Raw genomic sequence first — 22,668 nt, 5'->3', positions numbered from 1 at the left:
ATCAATCAATCAATCAATCAATCAATCAATCAATCAATCAATCAATCAATCAATCTATTTGGCATTCATTACATCAACTGCACATAACGAGCGCGAGGACAAAAACAAGAAGCTGCTAAGTAGCAGCTTGACATATGTCTATCATATGTCTCCTTGAAAAAGACAAGTCCACTTGTCGAAACGTTGGCTCACGCTTTCACCTTGTTCTCATTTTGCTCATCGCCTTGAATTTTCATCTCTCGCCTTCCCGCTGCTTTCCCTGTATGTCTCCTTTGTTTTTCTTGGTAAGATCAGGTGTCTCTTACCCCTTCAGAAATGTGTAAACCGTCACGACGGTGGCTATGTGCGAGGAGCATGTGGGGTATACGGTTTTTTGTGCCATTAAATATGTACCTCTTGTTTCCGCTGCTTCAAGGTATTGAGCCCAACGTGCTTCAGGTGTTTTGCATTTCTATGAAAATCCAGTCGGTCAAGAACAGTTCTTTTTTTTTTTGCTTTACGCTCTCATGATACAATTCGCAGCGTTACCGTTTTAATTCGCGCACTTGCCACAACACAGGAAAATTTGCTTGCACGGGAGACGTTCTCAGTTTATGATCATTGTTCTATGTACAATCCACTGCGATTGCGCGCACGTAATCGCAGTGGTCTTCACAGTCGCGCCAACTGTTAAACCTTTCCTGTTTTTGTAGTGCGTATCGTGTTCTGTTCTACCACTCTTTTCTGTAGTGCCCACGGGCCTTGAACAGACAGACAGACAGACAGACAGACAGACAGACAGACAGACAGACAGACAGACAGACAGACAGACAGACAGACAGACAGACAGACAGACAGACAGACAGACAGACAGACAGACAGACAGACAGACAGACAGACAGACAGACAGACAGACAGACAGACAGACAGACAGACAGACAGACAGACAGACAGACAGACAGACAGACAGACAGACAGACAGACAGACAGACAGACAGACAGACAGACAGACAGACAGACAGACAGACAGACAGACAGACAGACAGACAGACAGACAGACAGACAGACAGACAGACAGACAGACAGACAGACAGACAGACAGACAGACAGACAGACAGACAGACAGACAGACAGACAGACAGACAGACAGACAGACAGACAGACAGACAGACAGACAGACAGACAGACAGACAGACAGACAGACAGACAGACAGACAGACAGACAGACAGACAGACAGACAGACAGACAGACAGACAGACAGACAGACAGACAGACAGACAGACAGACAGACAGACAGACAGACAGACAGACAGACAGACAGACAGACAGACAGACAGACAGACAGACAGACAGACAGACAGACAGACAGACAGACAGACAGACAGACAGACAGACAGACAGACAGACAGACAGACAGACAGACAGACAGACAGACAGACAGACAGACAGACAGACAGACAGACAGACAGACAGACAGACAGACAGACAGACAGACAGACAGACAGACAGACAGACAGACAGACAGACAGACGGACGGACGGACGGACGGACGGACGGACGGACGGACGGACGGACGGACGGACGGACGGACGGACGGACGGACGGACGGACGGACGGACGGACGGACGGACGGACGGACGGACGGACGGACGGACGGACGGACGGACGGACGGACGGACAGACAGACAGACAGACAGACAGACAGACAGACAGACAGACAGACAGACAGACAGACAGACAGACAGACAGACAGACAGACAGACAGACAGACAGACAGACAGACGGACGGACGGACGGACGGACGGACGGACGGACGGACGGACGGACGGATAGAAATAAATAAATAAATAAATAAATAAATAAATAAATAAATAAATAAAGAAAGAAAAATAAGTGAATACGAGCGAATATATGAGTGAAAATACGCGAAATCTTAGTAGTACAACAGTGCGGAGACGTCAAAATCCCCTACGAGAGGAGACTCAATCGTTCTTATTGCACTTATGAGCCGAGTCGAAGCCGAGCCCATGGTGTTAGAATCTAACCTATTCCAACACCATGGCCGAGCCCCTCCCTCCCGTGCTGCCTCCCCGCTTTCCTCCATATATGGCGCGCGAGATTCAGCCGCGATCTCCAGCTCCCCTTGCGCGCGGGCGGTCGCGAAATGCGCAGTTGCTGCCGGAGCACAACGCCGCTCCTCCTCCGCTCCGTCCCTCCCATCCCCTCATGCACGGCCTTTCGCGCGACGGAGGACGGCGCGTTTGCTCTCCGCTTTCTTTCCTCGCGCGCGCGAGATTAAGCCGCGATTGTCGGCTTTCTTCGCGTGCCTTCAAGATACAGCCATAGATATTACGGCGCGCGCGACCCCCGCGCGCCGTATCTTGAAAGAGGTCTGCAGACGGCTCATACCTTGGTGCGCGCTGCTTTCTCGCCGCTGTTTGCGTTGAAGCCGATAGACAGCACGAAGGTCACTTCGCACGCTGCTGCTGCCGAGCTTGCTCACGCAAGCGTTTTAACAGCGAGTGTTCGCAGTCATCGAGTTTGATGTGTTCGTGTTTGCCTGTGCGCGCTGACACCATGCTTCTGAATGTTTCCAAGTTTATAGGACCAATAAAACTACCATCCTTACTTCGTATAACTGTCTACTAATTTTAATATAGCTGCCTTTCCAGTGAAACTGTGATGTTTTATGCGAACATGTCAATATATGTACTACATGTTTATAGTATTGTGGCGTTAGCCGAGAAATGAAGGAGGCAGGCGACCAATAAATAGCCAACGTTTAGTTGCAGTGGTTTGCACTGCGTCGCAAGAGGTGAGCGAGTATACCCAGGTTCCATCTCCCTCTCGAAGCCGATCGTCCTGTACTTCGGTGGGACACGCTGTTCATGCCGCGCGGTCGCCTGCATGACTTCGTCCCGACTTCGAGACTTCGTCTTCGACCTCGAAGACCTCGTCGTAGTTGTCGGAGGCCGGCGCGTCGTCTGCTGCGCGGCGAGTTCGCAGCTGCTGCCAGATGCTGCACTATCACACATCAGCGAGTTGCTCGATTCACATGCGAAATTGAGTAAACAGACATCTTTCAAGACGGCCGCTGTTGCCTCCGCAAAACCTGTCCCGAAAATAGCCCCTGAAAACAATTTCATTTCATTTCATTTCATTTATTCAACCTTAAGGGTCCGAAGGCATTACATAAGGGGGGGCATGCAGCAAAGTCGAACTAGCTTCATAAGAAAGTTGCATAATAAAGTGCACATTGGTTGTAATAGGTACAAAAAAGAAAAGAGAGAAGAAAGAAAGAAAGAAAGAAAAAAAGAAAGAAAATTTCAAAAAAGAAGAAAACGGAACATATACACAGTACCAACAAGGCGATAAATAAATAGATGTGATATTCATGTGGTTATGTTGGCTTTATCAAAATCGTTTAATTTTTCGCGAAATGTTTTGCGGTCGCTGCACGAAACAATATCATCCGGGAGTGCGTTCCAAAGCGTTACGGCATGGGGGAAGAATGAGCTGCTCATCGCCGTCGTCCAGCACTTTATCGCCGCCAAGGGGCGAGTATGAGATAAACGGGATGATGTTCTGAACGGGCGTTTTAAGAGGGCGTGTCCTGAATGGCTGAAGTAAAAGAAAGTGTGAAGAAGGCAAAGACGAGAAGTTACGCGCCGTAACTTCTCGTCTTCCGTAATTCCCGCTTACGGCTAAGTTTCTCCTAAACTAGTCAGTGGTGTGCATGTTTACTCGATCTACCGTAAAATCCGTTTGACAGCACCCTTTTATTCAAATGAAAAAAGAAAAACATTCACTTCTGACACTGTTCTTTTGACCCCGATGATCCAGTCTCACAAGCCAAAGCAGTCCTGGTCTTAGTGGCCGGCTAGACGCCTGGCGCGACACGCGTTCACCAGACAGCGCACTTGCGAGCGGGGCTCATGGCCATGCCTGGCGCGCAGCCGAAGGCAGTCGTGAACTTGGCGAAGTTCATGAGCGGGATGTTGACGCGAAGCCTGCCAGGCATCTCGCCAAACTTGAGTTTACGTATCCAGACATCGCGGTTCGGATTGTCGCACAGTCCCACGGCGTAGAGGATGAAGAACAACTGTTCCATGTCGAACTGGTTCTCGTCCACGGAGATTTTGAGCCTGTCGGCCCCGTCTTTCGACATGAGAACCTTCATGTACATGTCGTGAAGCGGACCGATGATGGCGTTGTCCGCGATGTTTTCTTCCAGCCTCATCTTGGCTTCAAAGTTGTCCCCGATGAGATCTCGTATCTCGACGTAGTACTGGTCCTGAAAGCAAAGCTCCAACTGCGAGAACTTGCTAATCTCGTCAGAGTTCCACCAAGTGGCCACTGCGAGGTTGTGGTCCACGGAGGCGCCGCGCCGGTCCACGGCCCCGAACATGCCTCGTAAGATTTCAGCGAGGACAAGTGGGAAGAGTATTGGGTCGATGCTCTTGCTGATGTCGTTGAGGAAGGCAATGTTTGCGTGTGGAATGAAGAGCACGTTGCGGCCAAAGAAATACTCTTGTCCTGGTGCAAGGGCTGTGTGGTCGTACCTCGCGTCGAGGTCGTCTTTGGGAGGCTTGGTCTCCCAGTAGACGTTCATAGTGCTAGCCTGAAGGTCACGAAAGCTCTCGACGAGGTGACTTGGGTCCAAGGGCTGAGCGTTGAAGTTGTAGTAGCTCGCGACGGTGTTGATGTCGTCTAAGCTTCCCAGGAAGATGAAACGCATGTTTTCGATCTTGTCGACGCCAATTCCAATCGCTGAACGGTCCAGCCACGAAGAAGAGGAAAGGAGGCGATCCGTCATGCTACTCTTGAGCTGGACTTCAAGGCTGCTCATGCTGTAGTCATAGTGCTTCAAAAGCAGTGTGGAGTTGTTCTTGCTGAAAGTCATCCGGCCGAAAAAACGCATCCCGTGCTTGTAGAGTCGTTCTAGTAAGTGCATGCAAGCCTGAAGCCGGTCCGGAACGAACTCCAAGTAGTCGTCATGACTCAGGCGCAGCAACGGGCTGGCAACTTTGGCCAGAAGCGGGGACATGTGCACAACGAGGCGGTAGCCCAGGTAGTTAAGAAGAGTCAATGTATCTGTCTCATTCAGGATGGCGGCCAGCTTACTGATGTACTCATTGTTCATGACGGCAACTGGTTTGTCGTTGTCGAACGTCTCGATGTCTTGAAAAAGGATCGTAAGGTACTCTTTCCAGTCCCACTTTCCCTTGCGGTCAAGTTGTCCGACGCGCTTGAGCCTGTCTTGGAAGTCGGCGAAGTGTGGTGCACCGATTACGCTTTGGAATTTCTTCTCGAGAAAGGCTATCGCTTCCGCCTGTTCCGATACGTCTTGCTTCTTGTTGAGGAGCGACAACGCGAGAGCTACCTTCTCAGTGAAGTTCTCCGGCGATTCGTCGAGGTGCGCCAGGTTGTATCTTTTGAGAGTGAGGCTCGGCGCGTCTATGTGAACCGTGTAGCCGCGATCGTCCTCGAAAGATTTACGCAGGAACACCCTGGCGAAAGCGAAGACGCCGAGGTCGCGATCAACGAACGCCGAGATGGTGACGATGTTGGCACCGCGCGGAGCCTTCTTGTACGGCCAGCTGCCGAGGTTATACTCCTGCAGAAGACTGCGGAGCGACGTGAGGTTTTTGTCATTCTTCTCTTCTGACTGGCACTTCGGCAGCAGGGAGATGGCTTGATGCAGGAACACGCCCGGGTACTTATGGTAGCGTTCTTCGTTCTCCTTGAGGTACTGCCGGAAGAACTTCTCGACGTCCATCATCATCATGCCGGCCGTTCGCTCACGGTAGGCCCTCGACTGCACCTCCAAGTCCCGCGACATCCAGTGCCTAGAGCACACGTACGCGTAGAAGTCCGAGCACGGGTTGACGCTCGAGTTTAGCCTGCCGCGAAGGTAGTTCTCGGTCCAGACGCACACGTCGCTCCGGCAGCTGGATTCGGTCAGCAGCAGCTTGCTCTCGTGCCTGCCGAGGTGCCGGCTGTCCGCGCCGGCTAGGATGCTGCCGTCGCCGTTCTCCGAGCCGTTGCCGCCGCGCCACATCATCGCCATGGAGTTGTTAAACAGCGCCATGATGGCCCCTCCCGCTTGCAGCTTGTAGGAGGTGACGGCGACGCCCACGATGACCATGAGGAGACCCACGCTGCACACGACCACGTACGGCAGCCGGCTGGGGGAGCGGGCCGCCAGGACCTGCGGCGGCGACTGTGCCCGGGCAGTCGAGCATCTGGGCTCTGGCGGTGGCGACGTCGAGCCCGACAGCTCCTCCGACCGCGAGGAGCCCGCGACGCTGGCCTCCGCGCCGTCGTACCCCTCGAAGTCGTCGCCGCGGCGGGGACTGGCGGAAACAACGGACATGACGGCGCGGTGGCTTGGGTGGCTGACCGCGGCGCCGGAGATTCTTCTTCTGTGGCTCGCGCGACCGCCGCGCGCAGATGGCGCGCGATGTGTTCTTGTTCTTGCGTCCAAACACAGGCGGACACCCACTATGCGGGGGACTGACCAAGAAGTATAGGCGGTTTCACATGTGTATTTATTAGGATGATTACCAAAATTTTCTTGCTGTTGGCGAAATAAAGGTTGCTTCTCTCTCTTGCTGCTGGCTTAATAAAGGTTGCTTCTGTCTCTTGCGGCTGTCGTTGTTTTCATATACATATGGCGAACCTTGACGTTAAGTATTACTTGCTATTTGCACCATGGTGGGGGATAGACCAATAAGTGGGTGGAATTAGACGCAGCAAGGGAGATAATGCTTGCGAGAGATGGTAAACGAGGGTAAGGTGGAGATCGTACAAAATATTGTCACGTGGTGGTGACGTTAAGAACACAGTAGCAATACTGTGAAAGGCAAAACTAGATTTTATTGGGCGAACCTGTGCGCACAAAACAGGCTACACTTATAGCACAACGAAAGCGGCCAACACAGTCGGCGATCTTCGAAAATCTGATCAACGGGTCAAGCGCGTCGGCTTTTATAGAGTAGTCATCGAATGTTCCAGACTAATCGTTGGAACCCGCGTGCCTTCCACAAAGTTCTACACCATTCGCGTCAGGTGATGAAATCAGATAACATAAGGTTCGGCGACAACAGACAGCGGATAGAAGCATCGATAACTTTCCAGAAACTTCGGATACATGCAGGCGCGTCCCGCGCTGTGCGATAACATTTGTTAGGCGGCGAAACGTGGTCGGCCGATAAAGATAAGTACACGTGTCATTACCTCCCTCTTAAAAAGCATCGACCCGATGCTGCAAACGAGCGAAAGTAATAAACAAAAGCACTCGTAGCAAAGAAAACAAAAATAAGGAAGTTCGTCAGCGTCCGTAAAAGGGTTTAAGGCGCACCACGTGGACCACTTCAGGTCGTGCGCGACGTCGCTGTGAATGCGAAATGCCGTCTGGCACGACCTCATAGTCCAGAGCACCAATTCGTCGGAAGACCTTGTAGGGTCCGAAATAGCGTCGGAGTAGTTTTTCACTGAGTCCTCGTCGGCGTATTGGGGTCCATACCCAAACACGGTCGCCGGGCTGGTACTCGACGAAGCGTCGTCGGAGGTTGTAGTGTCGGCTGTCGGTCCTCTGCTGGTTCTTGATCCGCAGGCGGGCGAGCTGTCGGGCTTCTTCGGCGCGCTGGAGATAGGTAGCGACGTCAAGATTTTCCTCGCCAGTGACGTGCGGCAGCATGGCGTCGAGCGTCGTCGTCGGGTTCCTGCCGTAAACCAGTTTAAATGGCGTGATCTGTGTTGTTTCTTGCACCGCCGTGTTGTAAGCGAAGGTTACATACGGCAGGACCGCGTCCCACGTCTTGTGCTCAACGTCGACGTACATCGCCAGCATGTCGGCGAGGGTCTTGTTCAGGCGTTCCGTGAGACCATTCGTCTGCGGATGGTAGGCAGTTGTCCTCCTGTGACTTGTCTGGCTGTACTCCAGAATGGCTTGGATGAGCTCTGCTGTAAAAGCCGTTCCTCTGTCGGTGATGAGGACTTCTGGGGCACCATGTCGCAGCAGGATGTTCTCGACGAAAAATTTCGCCACTTCGGCTGCGCTGCCTTTTGGTAGAGCTTTAGTTTCAGCGAAGCGGGTGAGATAGTCCGTCGCCACAACGATCCACTTATTCCCGGTTGTTGACATCGGAAACGGCCCCAACAAATCCATCCCAATCTGCTGGAATGGTCGGCGAGGAGGTTCTTTCGGCTGTAGCAATCCTGCTGGCCTTGTCGGGGGTGTCTTGCGTCGCTGACACTCTCGGCATGTCTTGACGTAATGGGCGACGTCGGCGGTCAGACGCGGCCAGTAATACCTTTCCTGTATTCTCGACAGCGTCCGGGAGAATCCGAGGTGCCCAGCGGTTGGGTCGTCGTGTAGGGCGTGCAGTATTTCTGGACGCAGCGCTGACGGTACAACAAGAAGGTAGCTGGCGCGGACTGGTGAGAAGTTCTTCTTCACGAGCAGGTTGTTTTGTAGCGTGAACGAAGACAATCCACGCTTAAATGCCCTAGGGACAACGTCGGTGTGCCCTTCCAAATACTCGACTAGGGCTTTTAGCTCCGGGTCTCCTCGTTGCTGTTCGGCGAAGTCTTCCGCGCTTATTATTCCAAGGAAGGAGTCGTCATCCTCGTCATCTTGCGGCGGCGGGTCAATGGGGGCGCGTGATAGGCAATCAGCATCTGAGTGTTTTCGTCCAGACTTGTATGTTACAGTGATGTCGTATTCTTGTAGTCTGAGGCTCCACCGTGCCAGCCGTCCTGAAGGGTCCTTTAAGTTAGCTAGCCAACACAACGCGTGATGGTCGCTGACCACTTTGAATGGCCTGCCATATAGGTAAGGGCGAAATTTCGCTGTAGCCCAAACGATGGCGAGGCATTCCTTTTCGGTTGTAGAGTAATTGCCTTCCGCTTTTGACAACGACCGGCTAGCGTAAGCTATTACGTGTTCATGTCCATCTTTTCTCTGGACTAGGACGGCACCGAGGCCTAGGCTACTGGCGTCAGTGTGGATTTCGGTATCGGCGTGCTCGTCGAAGTGCGCAAGTACGGGCGGCGACTGCATGCGTCGTTTTAGTTCTTGAAATGCGCGGCCTGCGGCGTTTCCCATTTGAACTCGACGTCACATTTAGTTAGCTGTGTCAGCGGCTCAGCGATGCGTGAAAAGTCCTTGACAAATCGCCTGTAGTAGGCACACATGCCAAGAAATCTACGCACTGTCTTCTTGTCGGTGGGCTGCGGGAACTTTGCGATGACAGCTGTCTTCTGCGGGTCAGGGCGAACTCCAGACTTGCTGATGACGTGGCCTAGGAACAGAAGCTCATCGTAAGCGAAGCGGCACTTTTCTGGTTTCAGAGTGAGCCCTGATGACTTGATGGCCTCTAGTACTGTGGCAAGCGAACACTACGACGTCATCCAAGTAAACGAGACAGGTCTGCCACTTCAATCCTGCTAAAACCGTGTCCATCACGCGCTGGAACCTTGCAGTCGCCGAGCATAGTCCAAATGGCATAACCTTGAACTCGTAGAGGCCGTCTGGGGTGATGAAGGTGGTCTTCTCACGATCTCTTTCGTCGGCTTCTATTTGCCAATAGCCAGACTTGAGGTCCATCGAGGAGAAGTATTTAGCGTTGCAGAGCCGATCCAATGCGTCGTCTATCCGTGGGAGGGGGTATACGTCCTTCGTGATCTTGTTCAGACGACGATAATCGACGCAGAAACGTAGGGTTCCGTCCTTTTTCTTCACCAGGACTACAGGGAATGCCCACGGGCTTTTCGGCGGCTGGATGATGTCGTCGCGCAGCATTTCGTCGACTTGTTCTCTTGTAGCTTCGCGTTCTCGCGGCGAAACTCGGTAAGGGCTCTGGCGGAGTGGTCGAGCGTACTCCTCAGTGATTATGCGATGCTTGGCGACTGGTGTTTGTCGAATCCTCGATGACGTCGAAAAGCAGCCTTTGTATCGTCGGAGCAGACTTCTGAGCTGCTGTTGCTTAATCACGGGGAGGCTTGGATTAATGTCGTAGTCTGGTTCGGGAATTATGGTCGTCGGGGTAGATGCGGCGGAATCCGAGAGGACAAACGCATTACTGGTTTGCAGAATTTCCTCGATGTACGCGATCGTCGTGCCCTTGTTGATGTGCTTGAACTCCTGGCTGAAGTTTGTCAGCAACACTTCAGTTTTCCCTCCATGCAGTCGAGCGATCCCTCTTGCGACGCAAATTTGACGGTCTAGCAGCAGATGTTGGTCGCCTTCGATGACACCTTCTACGTCAGCGGGTATTTCGGTGCCGACCGAAATAACAATGCTGGAGCGAGGCGGGATGCTCACTTGATCTTCGAGCACACTCAAGGCGTGGTGACTTCGAGGGCTCTCCGGCGGTATCGCTTTATCTTCCGACAGCGTTATTTACTTCGACTTCAGGTCGATGATTGCGCCGTGTTGGTTCAGGAAGTCCATACCGAGAATGACGTCTCGTGAACACTGTTGGAGGATAACGAAGGTGGCAGGGTAAGTCCGGTCATGAATGGTTATTCTTGCCGTGCAGATTCCAGTTGGCGTAATCAGGTGTCCTCCAGCGGTGCCAATTTGAGGGCCTTCCCATGCAGTCTTATCCTTCTTCAACTGGGCGGCGATGTGTCCACTCATGACGGTGTAATCAGCACCTGTGTCCACTAAGGCGGTAACTGCGTGGCCGTCGAGAAGCACGTCGAGGTCGGTGGTTCTTTGTCTGGCGTTGCAGTTAGGTCTTGGCGTCGGATCACGGCTGCGTCGTGCTGAACTGAAGCTGGAACGTCGCGTCGTCAAGTCGTCTTTCGTCGGTGTAGTCTTGGCTTCCTGACTTCGTCGGGACGGCGGCGGGTCGTTATTATGTCGTCGAGGTGGTCTCTTCGTCGTCTTCGTCGGCGGCGGAGGATCTTCGTCAGTTCGACGAACAGCAACCGCACCTCCATCGGTTGCTGCTTTTAGTTTTCCGGATATGGGCTCGTAGAGCGGCCCCGGGCTGGGCCGGTGTATGGTCGGCGCTGCGGCGACAGGTAGCGGCCTGGTGAGGGCGAACGGGACGGCCGTCGAGGGCTCCACTGAGTAGCGGCGAGGTAATCGGCGATGTCACGTGGGCGCTCGCCAAGCTGTGGTCGCGGCGCGTTGACGGCGAACCCTCTCAGTCCCAAGTCGCGGTATGGGCATCGGCGTTACACATGGCCGGCTTCTCCGCAGTGATAGCAGAGCGGGCGGTGGTCGGGCGCTCGCCAAATGTCCGTCTTCCTCGCGTAGGTGCGGTGGGCGACGGGTGGGCGTGCTGGTGGCGGCGGCGGCGGACGACGGAATTGCGGCGTTACAGGGTTTTGGCTTCTAGCGTGAAGTGAAACACGGACACAGAAAGGAGCAGACAGGACGAGCCCGACAGGGCCCTGGCGCGGTCGCGGAGGGGTGCCTTGACGGCGTGCGACGGCGGCGTAGGTCATTGCTTCCGGCTGGGGCTGTGGTGATTCTGGTTGCACCTCAGGAACTCCAAGTGATCGGTGCACCTCTTCTTTCACGATGTCGGCGATCGAGGCTACTTGAGGCTGTGACGAAGGCAAGATCTTGCGCAGTTCTTCGCGCACAATGGCCCTGATGGTCTCGCGCAGATCGTCCGTGGCCAGTGATTGAATTCCTGTGTAGTGGGTAGAGCTTGTACGGCGGTTGAATCGCCGGTTCCGCATTTCGAGTGTCTTCTCGATGCTGGTGGCCTCGCGAAGGAACTCTTCTACGGTCATCAGTGGGCTTCGTATCATTGCACCGAAAAGTTCTTCCTTCACACCACGCATGAGAAAGCGGACTTTCTTCTCCTCGGGCATATCCGGGTCGGCGTGGCGGAACAGACGGTTCATTTCTTCCGTGAAGATGGCAACGTTCTCGTTAGGTAGCTGCACTCGGGCGTCCAGCGTGGCTTCGGCCCTTTCCTTGCGCACGACGCTCGTAAAGGTGCGCAGGAAGCCGCTACGGAAGAGGTCCCACGTCGTCAAGGTCGACTCCCGGTTCTCAAACCACGTTCTGGCGGCATCTTCTAAGGCAAAGTATACATGCCGCAGCTTGTCGTCGGAGTCCCAGTTGTTAAATGTCGCGATTCGTTCGTACGTCTCCAGCCAGGATTCTGGGTCTTCAGTCGCTGCTCCATGGAAGGTCGGTGGGTCCCGAGGTGGTTGTAGGATAATGGGGGATGCTGGGGCAGCCATTGGGGTTGTTTTGACCACGATCTTTTTTGGCGACTCAGGTAGAAGTCCGTGCTCTGGGGGCAGTCCTTGCAGTCTGCGGCTAGCACGCTGGTCTTGGGCGATGCTGATTTTGTCCTCGGGCTTCGGGCTTGGATCGCGGCTTTGCTGGGGCGTTCGGTACATGAACGCACTAGCACCTCCACCAGATGTCACGTGGGGGTGACGTTAAGAACACAGTAGCAATACTGTGAAAGGCAAAACTAGATTTTATTGGGCGAACCTGTGCCCACAAAACAGGCTACACTTATAGCACAACGAAAGCGGCGAACACAGTCGGCGATCGTCGAAAATCTGATCAGCGGGTCAAGCGCGTCGGCTTTTATAGAGCAGTCATCGAATGTTCCGACTAATCGTTGGAACCCGCGTGCCTTCCACAAAGTTCTACACCATTCGCGTCAGGTGATGAAATCAGATAACATAAGGTTCGGCGACAACAGACAGCGGATAGAAGCATCGATAACTTTCCAGAAACTTCGGATACATGCAGGCGCATCCCGCGCTGTGCAATAACATTTGTTAGGCGGCGAAACGTGGTCGGCCGATAAAGATAAGTACACGTGTCAATATATTAAAATACAACAACTTTAGAGAAGTGATTTTGCAGATGAAGATATTTTCCCTGATGCTCTTGATTTTGAGAGGCGGAGAATTTCTCAGTTAGCGCATTTGTACTATTTGGCAGCTGTAATCAGGGTACTGAAACGGAATTCATCCGAGAAGGAGGAGGAGGAATAAGCGTTTATTGTGCGAAACAGCGAGAAAGTGTTCTTTCTTCGCCCTAGGCGGGCGGCTCTCAGTACAGTAAGCCGTTGGCTAATGCCGCGGCCCGTGCCCAGTCCACCAGGATTCGGTGATCCTCCAGGCTCGGTGGCGTTAGCATTGCCTCCAAAGTTTCGTCGATAGCTTCTAGCAATTCTGAAGCTTCATCTTGAATGCTCTCCTTGCGGCGTGGTCGCACCAACACCACATGTTGTACGGTGTCCTGTACAACACAGAATCGGCATAGGTATGAGAATTGTGTGTGGTGCATCCGGTGCATGATAATTCCACGGACATGTGTATTCATTCGCAGTCTGCGGGGGGCCCCTCTGCGCGTTCTTCCTTGCTTAATTTTACATGTGGTAGTGGGTATTGTCTTCTTTCCAGTTGGTAGCGCTGCAATATTGCGGCGTAGATTATAGGAATTCCCTGCACCCTCGTAGCTTTCTGGAGTCCGTGTGGCAGAAAATCCCAGCTGTCAGTGGCGTAGCCAGAAATATATTTCCCCTCCTTGCTTGATCTCTCTCTCTCTCTCTATATATATATATATTGTCACGTGGTAGTGACGGTGAAGAAAGAAGCAATACGGTGGAATACAAAACTAGCTTTTGTTGGGCGAACCTGTGCCCACAAAAACAGGCTACACTTATAGCACAACGATAGCGGCGAACACGGTCGGCGATCGTCGGAAAACTGATTAGCGGGTCAAGCGCGTCGGCTTATATAGATCAGTCGTCGAATGTTCCAGATTAACTGATGGGACCCGCGTGTCTTCCACAAAGTTCTACACCATTCGTGTCACGCGATGAAATCTGATAACACAAGGTGCGGCGACAACAGACACGCGGATAGAAGCGTCGATAACTTTCCAGAAACGTCGGATACATGCAGGCGCGTCCCTCGCTGTGCGATTACAGTTGTTAAGCGGCGAAACGTGGTTGCCCGATAAAGATAAGTACACGTGTCATTACCCCCCTCTTAAAAAGCATCGACCCGATGCTGCTAACAAACGAAAGTAACAAAGAAAAGCACTCGTAGCAAAGAAAACAACAAACTAAGGAAGTTCATCAGCGTCCGTAAAATGGTTTAAGGCGCACCACGTGGACCACTTCAGATCGTGCGCGGCGCCGCTGTGAGTGCGAAATGCCGTCTGGCACGACCTCATAGTGTAGTGCGCCAATACGTCGGATGACCTTGTAGGGTCCGAAATAGCGTCGCAGCAGCTTCTCACTGAGTCCTCGCCGGCGTATCGGGGTCCATACCCAAACACGGTCGCCGGGCTGGTACTCGACGAAGCGTCGTCGGAGGTTGTAGTGTCGGCTGTCGGTACGCTGCTGGGTCTTGATCCGTAGGCGGGCGAGCTGTCGGGCTTCTTCGGCGCGCTGAAGATAGGTAGCGACGTCAAGATTCTCCTCGTCAGTGACGTGCGGCAGCATGGCGTCGAGCGTCGTCGTCGGGTTCCTGCCGTAAACCAACTTGAATGGCGTGATCTGTGTTGTTTCTTGCACCGCCGTGTTGTAGGCGAAGGTGACATACGGCAGGACTGCGTCCCACGTCTTGTGCTCGACGTCGACGTACATTGCTAGCTTGTCGGCGAGGGTCTTGTTCAGGCGCTCCGTGAGACCACTCGTCTGCGGATGGTAGGCAGTTGTCCTCCTGTGGCTCGTCTGGCTGTACTGGCGATGTGTCCACTCATTACGGAGTAATCGGCCCCTGTGTCGACTAAGGCAGTGACTGCGTGGCCCTCGAGAAGCACGTCAAGGTCGGTGGTTCTTTGTCTGGCGTTGCAGTTAGGTCGTGGCGTCGGATCACGGCTGCGTCGTGCTGAACTGAAGCTGGAACGTCGCTTCGTCAAGTCGTCTTTCGTCGGTGTAGTCTTGGCTTCCTGACTTCGTCGGGACGGCGGCGTGTCGTCATTAGGTCGTCGAGATGGTTTCTTCGTCGTCTTCGTCGGCGGCGGAGGATCTTCGACGAACAGCAACCGCACCTCCATCGGTTGCTGCTTTTAGTTTTCCGGATATGGGCTCGCAGAGCGGCCCCGGGCTGGGCCGGTGTATGGTCGGTGTTGCGGCGACAGGTAGCGGCCTGGTGACGGCGAACGGGACGGTCGTCGAGGGCTCCACTGAGTAGCGGCGAGGTAGTCGGCGATGTCACGAGGGCGTTCACCTTCCCTCGGGCGCTGTGCGTTCACGGCGAAGCCTCGCAATCCCAGGTCGCGGTATGGGCATCGGCGGTACACGTGGCCGGCTTCGCCGCAGTGGTAGCAGAGCGGGCGGTGGTCGGGGGCGCGCCAAATGTCCGTCTTCCTCGCGTAGGTGCGCTGGGCGACGGGTGGGCGTGCTGGCGGCGGTGGACGACGGAATTGTGGCGTTACAGGGCCCTGGCGTTGTCGCGGAGGGGGAGCTTGACGGCGTGCGATGGCGGCGTAAGTCATCGCTTCTGGCTGGGGCTGCGGTAATTGTGGTTGCACCTCAGGAACTCCTTGCGATCGGTGCACCTCTTCTTTCACGATGTCGGCGATCGAGGCCACTTGAGGCTGCGACGATGGCAAGACCTTGCGCAGTTCTTCGCGCACGATGGCCCTGATGGTCTCACATAAATCATCCGTGGCCAGTGATTGAATTCCGCAGTAGCTTGTTGGCTTGGTGCGTCGGTCAAATTGCCGGTTCCGCAATTCCAGTGTCTTCTCGATGCTCGTCGCCTCACGAAGAAACTCGTCGACAGTCTTCGGTGGGCTTCTTACCATACCGGCGAAAAGTTCCTCCTTTACACCACGCATCAGTAAACGTACTTTCTTCTCCTCGGACATTTCTGGGTCGGCGTGGCGGAACAGACGGCTCATTTCCTCAGTGAGAATCGCGATCGTCTCATTCGGCAGCTGCGCTCTTGTCTCCAGTAGAGCTTGGGCTCGCTCTTTTCGCACGACGCTTTGAAATGTTTGCAGGAAGCCGCTTCGGAAGAGGTCCCACGTCGTCAAGGTGGCTTCTCGATTCTCGAACCACGTCTTGGCGGCGTCCTCCAATGCGAAATAGACATGTCGTAGCTTGTCGTCGCTTGCCCAGTTGTTAAACGTAGCGACCCTCTCATACGTTTCCAGCCAGGTTTCCGGGTCCTCAAATGTGGAACCGCGGAACGTTGGTGGTTCCCTGGGCTGCTGCAGCACGATGGGGGACGCTGGGGCTGCCATTGCGATTGCCTTGGCCACAATCTTCTTGGTCTTCTCAGGTAGAAGTCCGTGCTCCGGGGGCAGCTGTTGAAGACGGCGGCTTGCTCGGTGGTCCGGGACTACGTTGGTGTTCTGTTTGTGGTCTGGGCTGGGATCACGGCTTGTCGGGGGCGTCCTGTACATGGACGAAAAGCACCTCCACCAGATGTCACGTGGTAGTGACGGTGAAGAAAGAAGCAATACGGTGGAATACAAAACTAGCTTTTGTTGGGCGAACCTGTGCCCACAAAAACAGGCTACACTTATAGCACAACGATAGCGGCGAACACGGTCGGCGATCGTCGGAAAACTGATTAGCGGGTCAAGCGCGTCGGCTTATATAGATCAGTCGTCGAATGTTCCAGATTAACTGATGGGACCCGCGTGTCTTCCACAAAGTTCTACACCATTCGTGTCACGCGATGAAATCTGATAACACAAGGTGCGGCGACAACAGACACGCGGATAGAAGCGTCGATAACTTTCCAGAAACGTCGGATACATGCAGGCGCGTCCCTCGCTGTGCGATTACAGTTGTTAAGCGGCGAAACGTGGTTGCCCGATAAAGATAAGTACACGTGTCAATATATATATATATATATATATATGTGTGTGTGTGTGTGTGTGTGTGTGTGTGTGTGTGTGTGTGCGCGTGTGTTTGGAGGTTGAACACCACGCAAACAGCTAGCACTCCCCTTTAAGAATGCTTTGACAACGAGGATGCGCGTCTTTTGTATTGCCAAACATGGATGGATGGAAACAACTTTATTTTGAATCCGGCAAATTTGACGACCCGGGCTCAGGTCTCCCATGAGGGGACTTCGAGGCCTTGCCTCGTCGCCGCCTCTCGGGCTTGCTGGACAGCCCACTCTTGTGTCTTGAGGTTGGAGCTGCGCAGAGCGGCGGCCCACTTCGACGCAAGAGCCTCCGGAGCTACTGCCATTGTAGCTGATGTAACCCGACACTCCCACAACATGTGTGACAGCGTCGCTCTAGTTAACTGACATAATTTGCAAATAGCAGTCGGGTATTGCGCGGGGAAAATGTGCTGCAATCGCACCGGACTGGGGAATGTTTGTGTTTGCCAGATGACTGCCTGGCGACGTTTCAGCATAGGGTGAGGTGGGGGCAGCAACCGCCTGCCTAGCTGGTAGTGCTTGGTGATGTCATTGTACCTGACCAGGCGTTCTCGCGGGTTTTGAACCAGGAGTTCCGAACTCGAAGAGGTGGTCTCCGATTCTGCGCGGAGGGTCAGTTCTCGCGCAGAGCGGTGTGCTACCTCGTTCAAGTTAATGAGGCCAAACAACCGTTTGCTTAACTTCTGACACGACTTTTTCATTGCTAAGGCGTGCAACCACTTCGCGTCAAATTATGTTATTATCCTTATGCTATTTTTAAAAGTGATGATATTAAAAAAAAAAACGAATATTTTCTTTAAGACGATGCATTTATATAATGTATGTCAATGACCTAACCGGTACATGACTTGGAAAAACGAACAGCGCTAAAAATGAGGCCAAACGAAAACAAGACAGCGCCCCACTGCGTGTCTTCTTGTTTGCAGTCCAGGAAACAGTGCAGGTATCCGTTGTTTTCCAGCCAGATTTTTCTATTGAGTGGCACGGCCACGGCTACGTACGGAAGAGGGCGGACGCTATTTTGCAAGTCGCCTATCACCTAATAGCGCCTTCGGCGTTGTAGGCATGCTATATTATTCAAGACTTAAATATACAGGAACGAAGCTTTGTGATATAAAACTTCGACGACACCCTATGATGCAAGTTTCAGTCACCTTCAGTGACCTGTTGTCGGCATTATTTGAAGAGATCTTTGGAAGTAACTTGCGATCATGGTATAGTAGTCACACGCGACTCATATTGTTATGTGATCACACTCGGGAATTGCTGAGGCAGACAGTCCGAAGCAGGGCTGCTTCCCGTTTAGAAGACTTTGTGAAAATTACGGCATCCGCAGTTCGCAGTAAAATTAGGGCCAGTAGCTCTGAGACATTTGAAAGTGACGTGTCTTCTGGAGACGTTTAGTTAAACCCTTTCAAGCGGACAAGTTAAGTGCACTTACGGGGAGTGCAGTTCGGGGCTTTGAGTGACACTTTAGGCTACGCGGTGCTAAACGGGAAAACAGAGTGCACTCGCACTAAAACAAAATGGCGACAGACTAAAACCATGTTTTTTGAAGAGGTAGATTAAAATAAAGAAAGACATATAGAAAGCGATTGCTTTAGTTGTATTATAAATAAAAGAACAATCGTAATCTATATTTGCTCAACAAAAAACGCAAGTATTTTTATCATAAGAGTGTTGCAAGTCAAGGCCGGCCAAGACGAATGCCTAGTCAATCCAAGATGGTGGCGTGCGACGAGGCGGCATTTGATCCTGCTAGAACAGAATATCAGCGAGTTATGCTCTCATTATTTTGCTAAAAGTGGTTCAACATCTAGAATTAACCTCTCTGTCCTTTTTCTATGCATTATATTTTGTACCGTTGAAACCGCTGGCGGCGAGGCTACGCACCACTCGACCCGCAAAGTGCGTTCAGTGAACGCACTCCGAGTGGAGTGCATTCTTCTGCGAGTACACTCAGCTTGCGACGTTTAGATTTGGGAAAGCGCACTTAAAACCGAGTGCCCTCTCCGTAAGTGCACTTAACTTGCCCGCTTGACAGGGGTATTAGAATAGGCTCTTCACATCAAGCATCACGTGTTTCGACGGGATAGGTGAGCTTCAGCCAAACGACTAGCCACGGCCGTCTGGTAACGAGAGCTATTCTTGACGCATAAATGCGTCAAGAAATTTTTGTTACCAGAAATGAGAAGCTCTTCGACGACGCGAAGGCCTGGCAGAGAGCAACAGTGCCCCCAAGTTTTATGCACGCGCTCGTCCCATCTTTTCCTGTGTGTCGAACTTTAAGCCCTGATCGCTCCCTCAGCAGTAATGGTTAACATGATCCGCTATGAGGTAGAGGCGCGCCATGAGTAGGGCCGCAATGTTCAGATCATGGGAGAGGGAATCGCCCCCATGGCAACTCCCCCCCCCCCTCTTCGTACCGCCACAGTTCTCGCCTTGCTTTCACATTCAAGCTTTCCTTTTCATCCACGTCGCTTTTTCGGAGCGCACCTCCTGAAACTTTCGCTTCCGTGGAAAAGGGGGAAGGGGGCGGGTAAGGGGGCGGGTTTCGTCAGAAAATATCGGGGGAGGGGCTTCGGTTACACCCCCCCCCTTTTTTTGTTACGCCAATGCCGGCTGGTACACTCTCGGGCCACAACATGTGCTGGTTCGTTTCCTGCCAAGCGTTCGCGACCTGGGGTCCATGCGACTTAGGTCTCGGAGAGTGGTTGTCTTGTTATTCGTTCTAGAATCTTCACTGCTGCGGAAGAGATACGGCCTTTTTGTACGTTTCCGGACGCGGTTTATGAATCGCTCAAGATGATGGCTGTGTACCAGCATGCGGTGATGACGAGGACGATGGCCACTTCCTCCTCCGTTTCTGGATTTCTGGCTCGTGTAATGGCAGCGACTGGCTCATTCCCTTGGTTGTTGGTTACTCTAATTGCACATGCACTGGGTACTTTGCCGTATCTGTAAATCTCGTGTTGGGGGTTCTTTGAGTATTTCTTGCTTAGAGTTCGAATCTACGCTTGCCTTTCTGTCTTTGTGGTGTGCTACATGCATGTTGCGAGGTATTGGAGCGGCTGAGATAAGGTCTCGGAGAAGTGGCGGTAGTCGGGCTTTCGCGTCTGAGCTTGCTAATGAAGTTTTCGAGCTGTGCGCGAGTTTATGAAGCACTGCTCTACCTGTTTGAGTCAGCTTAAGGCGTTACAGATGGCCGGCCCTGTGCGCTTCACTCATTTCCACCGAGGTGCTATGGATGCCAAGCTTGAGGAGTGTCCTGGTCGAGGTCATACTGGGAAGTACTAATGCGCCCCTGATTGCTCTTCTACCCGCCGTGGTTTCTCAGTGGCAATGGTGTTAGGCTGCTGAGCACGAGGTCGCAGGATCGATTCTCGGCCACGGCGGTGGCATTTCGATGGGTGCGAAATGCGAAAACACCCGTGTACTTAGATTTAGGCGCACGTTAAAGAAACCCAGGTGGTCGAAATTTCAGGAGTCCTCCACTACGGCGTGCCTCATAATCAGAAAGTGGTTTTGGCACGTGAAACCCCATAATATTTTTTGATTGCTCTTCTGATGATGATATTGAGTTTTTTCCATTTCTATGATTCTATCGCCTGCCACAGCCAAATATTTTCTTTATGTCCACTGCAACACGAAGACCTCTCCCAGCGATCTCCAATTATCCCTGTCTTGCACTATCCGATTCCAAGTTATGTCTGCTAATTTCGTCGCAGCACCTAATTCTTTGCCGTCCTCCACTGCGCTTATCTTCCGTTGGCACCAATTCTGTAACGCTAACAGACCGTCGGTCATCTGCTCTACGTATTACATGAACCGCCCGTGCAGCTACGTTTTTTCTTCTTAATGCCAACTACAATATCGGTTGCGTCCGTTTGCACTCTAATCCACACCAATTAGTAGGAGCATACCGAGACACAAAGGTACATTTCTGGACGAAGGGTGCAGACAGGTTTGGCTAAGGCTTCCGGCAGGCTTTGTGTTTACACACCTTCCAACTACGCGCGTGGGCTTCGGCACTTCGGTCAAGTTCCTAAGGTACGCCCTTTTATGACGTCTAAATCAAATCTAACATCTCCCACAGAATTGCAACACTAGTTACTATATACCCTCGAAGACGATGTCGAGTCCCACGTACCCTAAATTTATTTATTAATTATTTATTTATTTCACTATTCACAGGGCCCGATCGAAATGGCGTTACAGAGGGGGTGGGCACAATGAATAAGGTGAATTTTAGTACAAATGAATAGGTTGGTTTGAGCGCTGAGTTTATGTGTTACTAGTAGAACTAACCTTGGGAGTGTTAGCCAGCGCCACCACTCACAAACCTTGGAGGCGTATGTGGAACATCCCTTTGCCGCAGGCGTCACGAGTACGTGATCTTTCTGGGTGAAGGCAACGGGTCAGAAAGACCCAGAAAGATCACGTACTCGCGACGCCAGTGGCAGAAAGGATGTTCCACATCCGCCGCCAAGGTTTGTGAGTGGTGGCGCTGGCTAACACTCCCAAGGTTAGTTCTAGTAGTAACAAATAAATACCCGAGAAAGGGAGTGGAGAAACCGCGCCGAAATTGGGATAATGTGAAATTTCTGGCACTGGAAGATGACAAAAATTACAACAGTGTTACTAGGTTTGTATGCAATTTGGAGATTATGAACTGACTACGTCCTAGCTCTAAGAAAACGCGAAACCTGCGTGGACGCACTTTTGTGATGCTTTGGCATATACAAGTTCGCTGCTGGGTGGCGAAGATGACTTTAGCAAGAGATGGTAGGTCTGGCAGATGCGCCTGCAGCAAAGACGAGTACCTCACAGATGTGCGATTCCCAGTCTGTCTGTGTTAGAAAAGCTGCAAAAAAAGAAAGAACGCTTCAATGCATGGTACCTGCTATGTTAAAGAAATGAGGATGATGCAGAGTAATAATAATTAAAAAAAAAGCCGCGGTAGCTCAATTGGTTAGAGCATCGCACGCGTAATGCGAAGACGTGGGATCGTTCCCCACCTGCGGCAAATTGGTTTTTCATCCACTTTCACTGTCATTAATTTATCATTTCTTTAATTGAATTAGTAAGTACAAGTAATTTCCCCTGTGTTTTCCTTGGTGTCTTTGTTTGTTGGCTTCTCACGATATGACACACCTTCCGAATGATATTTATGTAAGCGTCATTTTTTAAAAATCGAACAGGCTGTGCTCAAACATGATAATTTACTTTGTTGAGAAACCACAAAGTATATTTCGGTTCGACATCTAGAGGTCTACGTTCTAGAGTATTCTTACTTGATTCGGACCGAAAATTTCATTTTCAAGCATACCTGCTCAAAAGATTATTATAAGGACGAGATAGTCAACAATACATGCAAACATTTGTTTAGGGTATGGGTTGAAGTGATATTAGGCTTTGCAAAGACAGATTCCAAGGAACCCCACATCCCACACCTACGAGAAAAGGATGCAAGAGCTGTAAAATATCTCCGGAATGCAAGTGTCTGTACCTTATATTTACAAAACAAGTCAGTCTAGGTGACAGTACCCTCGGCGGGATTCGAACCCGCAATCCCCGGTTTAGGAGACCGATGCCTTATCCGTTAGGCCACGAGGGCGCACGTTTCGGCAATCATTACGGGCCGCCAAGACAGACAAAAAGATCCCATAACGCATAACCTCTGTAAAATTGTGAACAGGTGGATTACCGGGCAAATATGACGGCGAAATGTTTCCACCGAATTCAGAATAGCCCTCGACCGTCGCGGCCGCCGCTCCCGAATGCATCGCAAACAGCGCAAGCCGCCCAGCCGGACCAGCGACAGGACA

At 52.2% G+C, this 22,668-nt stretch overlaps 1 protein-coding gene and 2 non-coding genes across 3 annotated transcripts; 1 reads left to right on the top strand and 2 right to left on the bottom strand.

The window, feature by feature from the left end:
- Positions 1-3,884: 3,884 nt before the first annotated feature.
- On the bottom strand, positions 3,885-6,356 carry LOC126543824 (neprilysin-2-like). Its single transcript, XM_050190944.3, has one exon. It carries the CDS (start codon positions 6,354-6,356, stop codon positions 3,885-3,887), a length of 2,472 nt encoding a protein of 823 aa, XP_050046901.3.
- A 15,437-nt stretch (positions 6,357-21,793) lies between these two features.
- Positions 21,794-21,866, top strand: TRNAT-CGU (transfer RNA threonine (anticodon CGU)). The gene has a single exon. It is a non-coding gene; the product is annotated as a tRNA-Thr (tRNA).
- Positions 21,867-22,384: 518 nt separating this feature from the next.
- On the bottom strand, positions 22,385-22,457 carry TRNAR-CCU (transfer RNA arginine (anticodon CCU)). Its single transcript has one exon. It is a non-coding gene; the product is annotated as a tRNA-Arg (tRNA).
- Between the last annotated feature and the right edge of the window lie 211 nt (positions 22,458-22,668).

The sequence above is a fragment of the Dermacentor andersoni genome, chromosome 10, assembly GCF_023375885.2.
Source record: "Dermacentor andersoni chromosome 10, qqDerAnde1_hic_scaffold, whole genome shotgun sequence".
Taxonomy (NCBI): domain Eukaryota; kingdom Metazoa; phylum Arthropoda; class Arachnida; order Ixodida; family Ixodidae; genus Dermacentor; species Dermacentor andersoni.
The sequence above is the reverse complement of the archived record's forward strand: the minus strand, read 5'-3'. Positions and strand labels throughout refer to the sequence as shown.

Bases quoted from the DNA above. Each gene is read 5' to 3' on its own strand.
- LOC126543824 (XM_050190944.3), bottom strand. From the start codon at position 6,356: ATGTCCGTTGTTTCCGCCAGTCCCCGCCGCGGCGACGACTTCGAGGGG.